The sequence below is a fragment of the Herpailurus yagouaroundi genome, unplaced genomic scaffold (genome assembly GCF_014898765.1).
Source record: "Herpailurus yagouaroundi ecotype Mexico unplaced genomic scaffold, PumYag 67120, whole genome shotgun sequence".
Taxonomy (NCBI): domain Eukaryota; kingdom Metazoa; phylum Chordata; class Mammalia; order Carnivora; family Felidae; genus Herpailurus; species Herpailurus yagouaroundi.
The window spans coordinates 525,725-539,762 of NW_024419969.1; the positions used below are offsets into that span (position 1 = coordinate 525,725).

General features: G+C 36.9%; 1 protein-coding gene across 5 annotated transcripts in view; it reads left to right on the forward strand.

The window, feature by feature from the left end:
• The window catches only part of LOC121024775 (lysine-specific demethylase 6A-like), a 100,625-nt gene that overhangs the window by 66,677 nt on the left and 19,910 nt on the right, over window positions 1–14,038 (forward strand). For all 5 annotated transcript variants that reach the window (XM_040467004.1, XM_040467005.1, XM_040467007.1 and 2 more), the window contains 4 exons: window positions 5,338–5,402; window positions 5,488–5,562; window positions 6,016–6,164; window positions 12,953–13,067. In XM_040467004.1, coding sequence (XP_040322938.1) covers window positions 5,338–5,402; window positions 5,488–5,562; window positions 6,016–6,164; window positions 12,953–13,067 — 404 coding nt within the window. The remainder of the gene's footprint in view (window positions 1–5,337; window positions 5,403–5,487; window positions 5,563–6,015; window positions 6,165–12,952; window positions 13,068–14,038) is intronic.

Genomic DNA, 14,038 nt, shown 5'->3' on the forward strand with positions numbered 1-14,038 from the left:
AAAATAAAATAATAAAATAAAATAAAATAAAATAAAATAAAATAAATAAAATAAAATAAAATAAAATAAAATAAAATAAAATAAAAGTAGGAAAGGGGCACCTGGGTGGCATCTGACTTCCGCGGAGGTCATGATCTCATGGTTCACAAGTTTGAGCCCTGCATAGGGCTCTTTGCTGACAGCTCAGAACCTGTAGCCTGCTTCAGATTCTTGTGTCTTTCTGTCTTAGCCCCTCGCCTGCTTGCACTCTCTCTCTCTGTCAAAGATAAACAAAACATTAAAATTATGAAGGAAAGCCTGCCATTTGCAAAAACCAGAGTGGATCTTTACGGCATTATGTAAGTGGAGTAAGACAGAAAATCATTAATAGTGTGTGATGCCACTTCTGTGAAATCTGAAAAGAAAGAAAACCTTACAAAAAACAGGATTGGTCAAGAGATAAGGAAAATAGGTGAAGAGGATGAGAAAGTACAAACTTTAGGTCATAAGTAAGTTCTAGGGGTGTATTATATGGTATGGTGATTATGATTAATAACACTGTATTGCCTATTTGAAAGTTACTAAGAAGTAGGTTTTTCAAATTCCAGTGTAATAAACATAAAGTTACATTAGTTTGGGTGTACAGTATAGTGGGTCAACAATTCTGTACATTAGTTAGTACTCCTCATGCTAAGTGTACTCTTAACCTCCATCACCTATTCCAGCCAGCCTCCCCTCTAGGTAACCATCAGTTTGTTTTGCAGAATTGAGTTTATCTGTTTTTTTCTTTTTTGATGATGACTTAAGTTTCAACCCATTCTAAAAGCACTAATTTTGGGGCACGTAGGTGGCTCAGTCAGTTGAGCATCCAACTTCAGCTCAGGCCATGATGTTGCCATTCTGAGTTCAAGCCCGTGTCAGGGTGTGTGCTGACAGCTCAGAGCCTGGAGGCTGCTTCAGATTCTGTGTCTTCCTTTCTGCCCCCCCACCCCCATTTGCACTCTTTCTCTCTCTCACTCTTTATTCAACGTTTATTTTTATTTTTGGGACAGAGAGAGACAGAGCATGAACGGACGAGGGGCAGAGAGAGAGGGAGACACAGAATCAGAAACAGGCTCCAGGCTGTGAGCCATCAGCCCAGAGCCCGACATGGGGCTCGAACTCACGGACCGCGAGATCGTGACCTGGCTGAAGTCGGACGCTTAACCGACTGCGCCACCCAGGCGCCCCTCTCTCTCACTCTTTAAAAAATAAATAAATGTTAAAATTTTTAAATTTTTACTCCTCTCTCTTCCACATTTTATTTAGGTATGTAGTGTCATATATTTCATCTTTGTATTTTGTAAATCTCTTCAACTGATTTTTACAGATAATACTTAATTTTACTGTTTTTGTGTTTCCTTCTTTTTTTACTCCTGCCTGTGATCTTTCTTTTCCACTCAAAGAATCCCCTTTAATGTTTCGTGTAACGTTGCTAAGGCAACGTTTATGAATTCCTTTAACTTTTGTTTGTCTGGAAAACCTTCATCTCTGCTTCTGTCCTGAATCACAGCCTTGTTGGATAGAGTATTTTTGGCTGCAGGTTTTTTCTTTAGCACTTTGAATATATCACAGCACTCCCTTCTGGCTTGTAGAGATCAGCTTGTAGCTTTTTGGGGTTTCCCTTGTATGTAACTGCTTCCTTTTCTCTTGTTGCTTCTAAAATTCTTTCTTTATCAGTACTTTTTGCATTTTAATTTCTGTGTGTCTTGGTTTGGACTTCTTTGGGTTATTCTGATGGGAGTTTTCAGTGCTTCCTGGACCTGGGTGAAAACTTAGGGTAAGTTTTCAGCTAATATTTCTTCAAATAAATTTTCTGTCCCCTTTTCTATCTTTTCACTTGGGGATCCCTAAAGTGCTAATGTTTTTATGCTTGATGATGTCACTGAGTTCCTTTGATCTGTTCTCATTTTGTATTATTCATTTTCACTCTCCTGTTCAGCTTGATTGCTTCTGATTACTGTGTCCTCCAGTTCTGATCTGTTCCTATGCTTCCACCAGTCAACTGTTCATTCAGTCTCATAATATTTTTAACTTCAGTAATTGAGTTACATATTTAATATTCAGTTATTGATTGGTTCCTTTTTATGTTTTTGTCTCTTTGTTGAAGGTCCCAGTGAGATCTTCCACTCTTTTCTCAAATGCAGTGATTATCTTTATGACGATTACTTTAAATTCTCTATCAGACAAAAATTCTTACGTTTGTTTTGTTTAGCTCTCTTGCTGTGATATTTGTCATCATCTTTCACTTGGGACATATTTCTCTATGTCCTCATTTTGTCTCCTTCTCCATGTCTGTTTCTCTGTGTTAGGAACGTCAGCTACATCTCATGCTCTTGAAAGTGGTGTCCTTACCAGAAGAGTTCTGTAGTGCCCTGCATTGCACTGTCACCTGTTCCCCAGAATCTGCACCTGGAGAATCTCCTGTACTCTTGTAGCTGAGCTGTGTTTGCCTTCAGTCCAGGTGTCTGCAATGGCTCTGATTGCCTCGTGTGGGCTGGCTTTAGTCCCTTTGTTATTGGTGTGCTCATCTGGGGCTGCCTTGGCTGCGAGTTGAGTCAGACCTAGCATCTACCAGAGATGCAATACCACTGAACTATAGGGCACTGTTTTTGCTGTGGCCTAAGAAGCTTTAGTTGATAGGCAAGCCTGTAGTCAGACCTGATATCTGCCCCAAGCCCACTGCTGGGGCAGCAAGACTGGCCTGTGTGATTGGTTATCTTTCCTTCTCCCTAGGGCAGGAGTCCGTTTAGGATGGTTTGGCGCCATTTGGGTCTCTTTGCTCACTGCCAGGCTTGTGGTACCACTTGGGATGGATTCCTGCAGAGGTCAAGTTCACAAAATAATACAGGGATGGGGCACACAGTAATAGCAAGGTTTGTACCTGTATGCTGTGAGAGTGCTGAGGAGCCTCCTACTTAGGCTGTATGCATGTCCACAGAAAGCCCTGGGGGCAGGTCACACTTTTAGCAAGCTAGGTGGAGTGTTCACACTGTGCTAGTTCCCAGAGGTGTCTGTGTACCTGGATGAGGGAGGTAAATGAGGCTTTCCAGGTCTCTTCTGTACTGGGGATAACCTCTAAAGATCACTGCCCTTCCAGCACACTTCTGTGATTAGTGAACAGATCTCCCTCTAGTATACCACAGGAACTTTTAAAATTGCTGCTTTTGTGCTATAAGAGCTTTTGTTGTCCTGTCTTTAAGGATAGGTTGGTTCCCAGTTTTCCGTCATTGTCTCAGCTCTCCTAGAGCCCAGCCCACTCACTTTTAAAATCCCAGGTGTTACTTCACCCAGTGTTAAGCTCCTCTGGTTTTTTTAAACCCAAATATCTGGAGCTACTCGTTCCACCTGTGGGTTCCCTATGCCTGGTATGGAGGTTTACACTCTCCCTCTCTCGTCTTTGTGCCTAAAGTGTCCCACTGTCCCATAGACAGCCCTGTGGGTTTGACTCTCCATCCTGCCTCCACCCCACCCTTCCCACCCTCTTCAGTGTGTCCTGTTCTTAATGTTTAGCTGTTGACAGCATGGAGCATGCCACCTCTTCTCACTCCTACTCCCATTTTGGTTAATGTGCTTTATTGGAGTTTTTAATTCTGAGACGTGTCAACATTGAGTGTTTGCCAAATTTCCAATTACATTAAGTTTTTACTGGCACAGTATTGTTATCTGTGGAGATCTGTTCTCCTGTTAAGATTTTTGTTATTCACCTGACTTCAGGGTTGGAAGTGTCCTCACTTCATTTTCTCATCTGACAATAGTTGATTTTTAGGTTTGTTCACCTTTTTAGTAAGTTACTAGGACAGAGTGGCTCCTTCTGAACTTCTTACAGGCTTATCCAAATACTTTCACGAGTATTTAATTTGCAGAAACTTCCCCGTTCACTGGTTATCTTTTCACTTTTTTAATGGTCTCCTTCGAAGCACATGATTTATTTTTGATGAATTATTACTTACTTTGATTCCTTTATCTTTGTTATCATAGGTAAGAAATCATTGACCAATTTGTGCTTGTACAGAGTTCTCTTAGGTTTTATTTTTAGAATTTTATAGTAAGAATTTTATGTCATTGATCTATTCTGGATTAATTTTTTTATATGGTAAAAAGTAGGGATCCAATTTCATTCTTTTCAGTGTGCATTTCTACTTGTCATTTCTGTATTGATTTATATAGCAACCTTTGTCCGAAAAGCATCATGAATTTTTATTCAGCTTTTAAGTTCCTTCCTAGTACTATGTGTTTTATTGTTTAGGTACATGTGTTGTCTCAAAAAATTAGACTATAAACAATTTTTATATATGCCCTTTATTTTGCTACTATAATCCACACAGGCTAGATCAGGATGTCTACACAAAATCATAATATAATATGGTAAATCTTTTAAAAAATGGTAAATCTTATGTTTTCTTACCATGTGTACCTATAGAACATTTGTACTTGTGTGAAAACACACATTTCTGGGTTGGGATGTGTTTTGCTCCTTGACACTTATAAAAAAGTTTAATACCCTTGTACCCTAATTTTGTTTTTTGTGTTATTTTCACTATCTCTTAGAATTTGTGGCAACTTTAAAAACAACTATAAATTTCATTTCAGGAAAGTGTCATAGGGAAATAAATTTTACTTTTTGCTTTTTTTTTTTTTTAATTTTTTTTTTTCAACGTTTATTTTATTTTTGGGACAGAGAGAGACAGAGCATGAACGGGGGAGGGGCCGGGAGAGGGGGAGACACAGAATCGGAAACAGGCTCCAGGCTCTGAGTCATCAGCCCAGAGCCTGACGTGGGGCTCGAACTCACGGACCGCGAGATCGTGACCTGGCTGAAGTCGGACGCTCAACCGACTGCGCCACCCAGGTGCCCCTACTTTTTGCTTTTGAAATAGGGAATAAAGTCTTGTTGTTTAGGGTTAGCATGTGCTTCCGGAATTTTTTTTTTCCTAAAAAAATGCCACATTTTTAATATTATTTTTGTTTTGTTTTTCTGTTCTCTCTAAAATTTCCTTGAGATTGCTTAAAATAAAATTCATTTGCTATTTTTAAGAGACCTCTGATGGTCCACAATAAAAATAGAATTGGTATATGTTTTTCTTATTTATGTAATACCTGACATTTATAATATGAATTTCATAAATGATGGAGGAGGTTGAGTACCATGCCATTGGCATTTTATTTAGTGTGGACACTGAAGATTTTTTTGGTGAAGTATACCTATAGAAGCTTAGTTTGAAACTGTGGTGCTCATGTAGAAAAAATATTTTATTAACTTACGTAATGGAAATACTAGCCTGAAATAGGTACTAAGAATGTTTTTCTAATCTATAGGAAGAAAATGAAAAAAGAATGCAACATAAAGATTATTCAGATACTGAATCCGTATCTTCAGATTCGTAAGTAGCTTTTAGTGTTCATTCAGTATTTCTGTCCAAAATTCAGGAATTTACTATTCTTTAAAAAAAATTTTTTTTTTTAAAGTTCTGGAAGAAGAAGGAAAGGACCTTTTAAAACCATAAAATTTGGAACCAATATTGACCTTTCCGATGACAAAAAGTAAGTTTACCAGCTCTATTTTGATGAAGTACAGCTAAGATAACAAGTTTGGAAATTCCCTGGTTTCACATTTTTCTTTTAACTGTTGTTTAGCATCATTCTTTTTGTTATTTATGCTAGCATATAACTCTTAGTTAAAAATAATAGCATTCTGAAATGATTTTTGCTAAGTTTTACGATTAGATTTTTGTTACTGAGGACTGTTGAAACATTAAATTTAAAAATTAGAAAATAAAAATTGTTTCATTACTAAACTTACAAATTTTATGATTTCATTTTTTAACAATCGTCAGTTATTTTGGAAACTTTTCTTTGGTATAGTTTATACATTACTAATGCTAACCTTAAGGATAATACTTAGAGATTTAAATGTGTTTCTGATTGGAACAAGTATTTTCACATATCTGGTTAATTCTCACTAGGTGACACTTTTGATCTGTTACTTTATTTCAGGTGGAAATTGCAGCTACATGAGCTAACTAAACTTCCTGCTTTTGTGCGTGTGGTATCAGCAGGAAACCTTCTAAGCCACCTTGGTCATACTGTGCTGGGCATGAACACAGTTCAGCTATACATGAAAGTTCCAGGGAGTCGAACACCAGGTTATTTTTGTGAACTAATACATCTTGCATAATTAAAAAAGATTCAAATATGAAACACACATAAAACCAGTTTCTTCCCATGTATAATTAAATACTGCCAAAGGATTTTTTAAAGATTTCTCATAGTTCAAAATATTTGTAATTATTGAACTCAGAGTAGTTTCCTCTATGTGTTGTTGTTTTTGTTTTTGTTTTAATCTATTTAGTATGTAAACACGAGAATAATCCAAAAAATTTATCCGGGGAAGGAGGCAGTTAATCACTTAAGTGAGTAAAGGAGCTTAAAGCAATAAAGGCTTTGTCTTTATCCCATTGATTACAAGCTCAGAGTTTGCCAAATTGTTTTCACTGCAATTACAACTAAGAGTTATACCGTAATCAATTATTATTCTTACTATATATAATATAAATTTCATTGAAAATACTTGAACTATATAATGCACCGATATTTTCTGTTCTATACAATTATGTTACAATTTTTAAAAATGTAATTCAGAAATTTGCTAATGCAGGAGCCATGAAACTTCTTTAAGATGGTAGTATTTTAGGCTCTAAGCCCCGAGGTATAATAGAGGATATTTCGTAAGTACTTGTATAATAGAAAAAAATGTTTCTGTGATTTTTTTTTTTTTTTACAAGAGTGAAAATACATAATGAGTACAGGAAGGTTTTTCTTCTGATGGGAGAATAAAATTTCACCTTATTGGGGCTTAAGATTACCATTCCTTGTCATCAGAATGAACTACAAGTGTGTATCTATAAAAGCTATTCTGTAATTAGATCTTATGTATGTCATCCTTAAAATAATATATTTTCACATAAAATAGGTATTGCCAAATACTGTTGTCAATGTGTAAGCATATTTTATTGAATATCTTACTTAGGTGTAAGGCATTTACTGAATTCTGTTATGGTTCTTTTACTTGACATCTTACTTAGATGTTTTATTGCATTAGAATTAATCCTTTCTAATTGAAAGTCAGCTAGAATCTTCTCATTTGTAAATGGACTTTTGCAGATGGGAATTTTTTTACACTGCATTGATTGATAACTTGAAAACGTTGTTAGCTTCTGTTCAGTTATTTGTGTATTTATTTTTGAGAGACCCAGAGACACAGCATGAGCAGGGGAGGAGCAGAGAGAGAGGGAAACATAGAATCCGAAGCGGTCTCCAGGGTCCACGCTGTCAGCCCAGAGCCCGACGTGGGGCTCAACCCACAGACTGAGATCTGAGATCATGACCTGAGTTGAAGCCAGAGGCTTAACTGAGTCACCCAGGGACCCCTATTGTTCAGGTTTTAAAAGCACAGAAAATGTATAAAACACCTAGCTAATACGTCCTATTAAAAAAATAAATTGCAAATGACTTTATTGTAATACAGGTTTTCCTTTGTAATTTTAGGTTGACTTTTTTTTTTTTTTTTTTAATTTCAAATTTTATTTTTTTTTTTTTTCAACGTTTATTTATTTTTGGGACAGAGAGAGACAGAGCATGAACAGGGGAGGGGCAGGGAGAGAGGGAGACACAGAATCGGAAACAGGCTCCAGGCTCTGAGCCATCAGCCCAGAGCCTGATGCGGGGCTCGAACTCACGGACTGCGAGATCGTGACCTGGCTGAAGTCGGACGCTTAACCGACTGCGCCACCCAGGCGCCCCAAGGTTGACTTTTTAAAGAAACATTTTGATGACTTTAACAAACTTTTCATGACCTGTCACTATTCAGTTACAGTAGCTGATGGTTGGTTCTTACGCAGAAAGTGTTGAGGCCCAACCCTGACAGCTCTAAAGATTATAATAATGACTTCACTACTATTTCTTCACTACTGCCATATCATAGCAGGTCACAGTGTTTGGCTTCTGTTTCAGAGAAAAATTCATATAGCTAATATTCATTTAGTCTTTAAAACTGAAGAGTGGCACACAATCAAGTATCTCCCAGTGAATAACACAGTGAATAACAATAGACACTAAGCACTTTATGTTTTAACAGACTTTGTTAGTATGTCCATGTAAATGCTTGTCTGCCTTTGTACATTTTCTCCACCATTATTTGTAAGACATCTGATTGGATTCCATTCTTGGAGGATTTAATGTTTTTCAACTTCTTTGAAAATATTCGCACTCTAGTTTGTCCTGGAAAGATTACTTATAAAAAACTAATCCTTCAGTACTTAAGTACATTTGGTGTTGATGCATCAAGATCAGTTAGTTAAAATACCACTTAGCAAATGCCATTTAGTAAAGTCTGTTCACCTGTTAACGGGCAAGAAAAACTACCTAAAATTATTTACCTTTTTAAAAAATTGACTGTTGGTACTGCTTTCAACATCTTCATTGAGTTACCTGTTTCAACAAAAGTCTTAATAGTCTGGAACCATTTTATTTTCTCTAGAAGTATTTAATTGCTGTAGTGAAACACAATGTAATAACTCAGCTGTCTGTACACCACTTTTGTTTGGCCAGAGACTGACTTTGATTTTGGACTCTATTTTTTTTCTTTTTTTTTAAAGTATTTATGAAAAGTTTTATGACATACTGCATTTTTACATTTTCTAATTATTCTGCGCATTGTTTTCCTGTGAGATAGATAAATTTGTAGTGATCACTTTGATAATTTCAGTGTACAGTGTTTTTTTAGTGCAGCAAGAACATCCTTCAGTAAATACAGTGCTTTCGTATGAAATGGAGAAAAACATTTGCACTACCACTTGCACTTCACTTTCCTTGCTTTAATATGATGGATATACATTTGTCATTTTTTTAATGTAGTGTTGAAGTATGTGATACATATGTTAATTTTTATTTTTTAAGTCTGTTTATTTCAATATAATTTATTTTCAGGTTAGCTAACATACAGTGTATACAGTGTACTCTTAGCTTCAGGAGTAGATTGCCAGGATTCATCACTTACACAACACCCAATTCTCATCCCAACAAGTGTCCTCCTCAGTGGTCATCATCACCAGTCTAGATCTCCCACTCACCTCCCTTCCAGCAAACGTCAGTTTGTTCTCTTTATTTAAGAGTCTCTTATGGTTTGCCTCCCTGTCTGTTTTTAACTATATTTCCCCTTTCCTTCCCCCATGGTGTTTTGTTAGGTTTCTCAAATTCCACATATGAGTGAAAACATATGATACCTGTCTTCCTCTAGTTGACTTGTTTCACTTAACATAATACCCTCCAGTTCCATCCACATCATTGCAAATGGCAAGATTTGATTCTTCGCATAGCCAAGTAGTGTTCCATTGTATGTATAAACCACATCTTCTTTATCCATTCATCAGTTGATGGGCATTTAGGCTCCTTCCATAATACGGTTATTGTTGAAAGTGCTGCTGTAAATATTGGGGTGCATGTGCGCCTATGGATCAGCACTCCTGTATCCCTTGGGTAAATTCCTAGCAGTTCTGTTGCTGGGTCATAGGGTAGATGTATTTTTAATTATTTGATGAACTTCCATACTGCTTTCCAAAGTGGCTGCACCAGTTTGCGTTCCCACCAAGAGTGCAAGAGGGTTCCCATTTCTCCACATCCTCGCCAACGTCTGTTATTTCCTCATTTGTTAATTTGAGCTACTCTGATTGGTGTGAGGTGGTATCCAGTGTGGTTTTGATTTGTATTTGCCTGATGATGAGTGACATTGAGCGTCTTTTCATGTGTCTGTTGCATGCACTCTGTTGTCACCTCTGTGGTTGCTTTATCTCTGTACTCATGGTGGATTGTTTTGGACCTTTGACCAAGTGGACTTTGATTTGTTCACTGAAGTAACCCTGGAAAAAAATGAATAAGGTGGGGGTGGTAGAAGCCTTATCCCCTACAAAGAGAGAAATGACATGGTGGGAAAAAAGATCAGGCAGAGAATCAAAGAAACCATAAGACAGAGAGGAAAATAAAGAAGAAAGAGATATGGAAAAGGTGTAAAAAGAATAGAGTAAAAATGCCTGACTAAAAAAACAAGAGCAAGAAAAAAAAATTGTGTGTGTGTGTGTGTGTGTATGTGTGTGTGTGTAAAATAAAAATTGACTAAAATTCAAAAATTCAAATCAGAAAGTGCAAAACCACAGGATAGTTGTCTGTTGGTGCCTGAGACCGGTGGCCATGCTGGTCTGGAGCAGAGGCTGTCTGGTTTGGTCAGTGTCAGCCCTACCCCCATAAATATGTAGTTGTCCGGCAGAGAGGGTGAGGTTTGGTGTAAGCATGTCCCGCCTCCACGGGGGGCCACTGTCATTTTCCCTGAAGCACCAGTGTGTTGGTGATGGGGGGAAAAATGGAGACACCCTGCTGTCTCCTCCCCTCCCGGACTGGGTGACTCAAGCCAGGCTGTTCAGGCAGCCCTCACAGAGTAGAACAGGTGGCTGGTTTGTCCTGCTCCAGTCTTAGGCACTCAGCTGGCATTCAAAACCCAATGTCCTAAAGGATTCCGCTTGGTGCAAACCTGGTTCTGAAATAGTGCCACTCTGACCAGCTGACAAAGGGCCTCTGGCAGGGTCTTTGGTCCTTGAGGCGGGGAGGGGGGCAATATTTCCTCTTCCCACTCTTCCCACAGTACTGGAGGGAGAGGACTGTTCTATCCCAGTGTACCCTTGAGATTGCTACATGCTCAGTGGCTGCTGCCTCCACCCCAGTCTCAACCCACGTCAGCTCTGTCCTGTGAGAAAGTCACACAAGTCTGAAAACTCCACAATCTTCACTCCTAAGGCCGTTTTCAAAGTAGAAACTGGCTTTCTTTGTATTCTTTGTTCCCCAGTCCATGGTCCAGACAAGTTATTTCTCTTGTCCAAATACAGTCCCACACTTCCACAGCCTCTCTTCTCTTCTTTTGTCTCTCCACGGAAGGGTTCCCCTCTCCTCCAAGCCTGTGCTGCCCGTTTTATCTCTCCCAATTTGCAGACACACACATTTGTCCCACCAAGCTGTCTCCATACTCATATGTCAGTTGAAATGGTTTTGGGTTATAAGTGTCTTAATACAGCACTTTACCAAGAAGCAGTGTGAACTAATGAGAGTGTGTAAGATTTCTGTTAACAGCTGTTTAATTCTGATTTTGTAGAATAAAAACACCCATAGAGAAAATGTAAACCAATGGCATATATGTGTTCCATGAAAATTTTACTCACAGGAACAGATGTTTGGCCCATGCACTATAGTTTGGCATCCCCTAATTTTATTTTTATTAATTAGAAAACAAAAACACATGCATTACTGGGGAAAAGGCAGAGGAAGAAAGAGAATCTTAAGCATACAGGCTCCATCTCTTGACCTTGGGATCATGGCCTGAGCTTCAGTCAGCAGTCGGACTTGAACCTACTGAGTCATCCAGGTGCCCCAAATAACTTTTTAAGAAATAGGTTCTTACCTATTTATAAATGACTTATGGTCCCGAGTTTCTTTGGTCATTGAAATATGCGAAAAACTTTTTTGGAAGAAAATGCTGAATCAGGCTCTCCTTTGAGGACTAGATCTCCATGTATTTTTAAAATCTCTTCACAGATTTTGATGTAGATGGAACCCATTGGTTGGAATTTTTATTCCCAGCCCATTATTGGAAATTCACTTATGTGATACTTTATCATGAGTGGGAATAAATTTGAAAGAGATAAAAGAGAATTGTTATTAATGAAGCAAGACAAGGATCTTGGTCCTGTTTTGTCGCTAATATCTTTGTAATACTAAGCAGTTTCACATCTGAAGGTTTGTTTTTTGGGGTTTTTTTTCTTGTGTATATGGTATTAGAATCTATTCAAATTCATTTCAATTTGACAATTACCCAGTTTGGGATATTTTATAAAAGTAAATTCTGTAGGAAAATGAAGTAAATTAAAGGAAATGAAGTATCTTTTTTCTTTTAAAATCTATGAGAGAGAACCAAACTTAATAGATTATCTCTTTCTCATATGTGCCTATAACTCCTTCGGACTTTTTATTTATTTATATAGCATTATCCTGTAGAACTGTGTCAGATTTCCTTTTTTTTTTTTTTCTTTTTAACACTTATTCATTTTCAAGAGAAAGTGTGAGCAGGGGAGGATAGAGAGGATAGAGACAGAATCTGAAGCAGGCTCCAGGCTCCAAGCTGTCAGCCTAGATGGGGTTCAGACCCACGAACCACAATGACCATGGCCTGAGCTGAAGTCAAATGCTTAACTGAATGAGCCCTCCGTGTGAAATATTTTAAAGGAAATGTGCAGTATGTTTTAGTTTGCTCAGAATAATTCAACGTAACATTTTTTTTTATATTTACCTTGTTTGGTAGAGATTTTGTTCCTGTTCTGACATACATATAGTACCTTGCTATAAGAGTGTTTATATCCTGACATGATCTTTAAACGTGTTCTGAAAAATTAAGATTGTTCACACATCTTTTGTTAAAAAATTGTTAATTTTTTTTTGGTTTTTATATGGTGTCCCAAATTTTCAGATTTTAAATCTCCATGCCTGAATAATATTTACCTACCTGTGGGCAGAAACATTTATAATATATGCCAATATGAAATTGGTATGTTTATGAGAGCTGTAGAGTTGTTGCATGTTGCTAACTGACCGAGTTAAATTTTGAAAACCCTATCTCTTCAATAATTTTTTGATTCTGTTCGTAAGAATTGGGAGTTCTTTATGGAGGAGGAAGTAGTATTAATATCATATGTAGTATTTATTGCTTATCGTGTGATATACACTGCTTTATAACCACTTACTTTTCACTCTTGAAACAACCTAGTTATTTAAAGGCACATTTCTCCTATTGAATTTACAGTGTAATAATGACTTTTTTTTCCCTTTTGCTTTTCAGGTCACCAAGAGAATAACAACTTCTGTTCTGTTAACATAAATATTGGTCCAGGTGATTGTGAATGGTTTGTTGTTCCTGAAGATTATTGGGGTGTTCTCAATGACTTTTGTGAAAAGTAAGTTTCTGAACAAATTTGCTTTTAAAGTAATTAAGAGAAGGTGTTTATTATAAAGGACAGAGTGTGATGCTAAATTTCTAATTATTATCTAGGAACCTGATTTTAAATGGTGTTATTTGAAATCTGTTATGTCATGTGAAATAACAGTGAATGCAAGATGTTATGAAATTAGTCTATGCAGTAAGAAGAGGTTCAAATTCAAAGGATAGGGAGTAATTGTTTTTTAACTTAATTTTAAAAATTGGTGAGTGAATGCACATTTGTTTTCAAATGTACTTTACAGAAAAATTTGACTTAAAATTTAAGTCAGAAATGGTATGAATTCTAAAATTAAGTGTCCTTATACCTTGGTAATAAGTCAAGCTTTTGTATCTTTATGGTGAGCCAAAAATTGTAAATGTTCAGCAGCAAATGAATTCCCTCCTATTTTCAGAATTGGTAATGAGACTATACAGGTAAATGCTGTGTTTATGACATACGAAAAATTGAATGAAATTATAATAATAACTACATATGTAATTATTTTTAAATCGGTACACATTATCACATGCCAATTTTGGAGGGTTTTCAGTCAGTATATTTGATTTAGTAAAAACTGTTTCATGGTAGTTTTAAACAGTACTTTAGAGTTTTCTTATTGGCAGGGTGTGATCACTTTTTATTCTCTTGTAATTTTTTCTTAGAATCTAAGAAAGGTCAGATTTCTAAAATTTTAAAATTTATCAAGAAAATGGTATAAAATGCTCCTTTCTGACCTTTTATTTATCAGCAAACTGGTAGCTTAAGTGCAGAGTGAGAAGGGTCTAATGAGAAATCTCCAGTGTGCTTAATAACTCTTTTCTTAATTTTTAACATTTGTTTATTTGTTGTGAGAGAGAGAGAGAGAGAGAGAGAGAGAGAGGGAGAGTGTCAGTCTGTGTGTTTGAGTTAGTAAAAACTGTTGCACGGTAAATTTAATAAGTAATTTT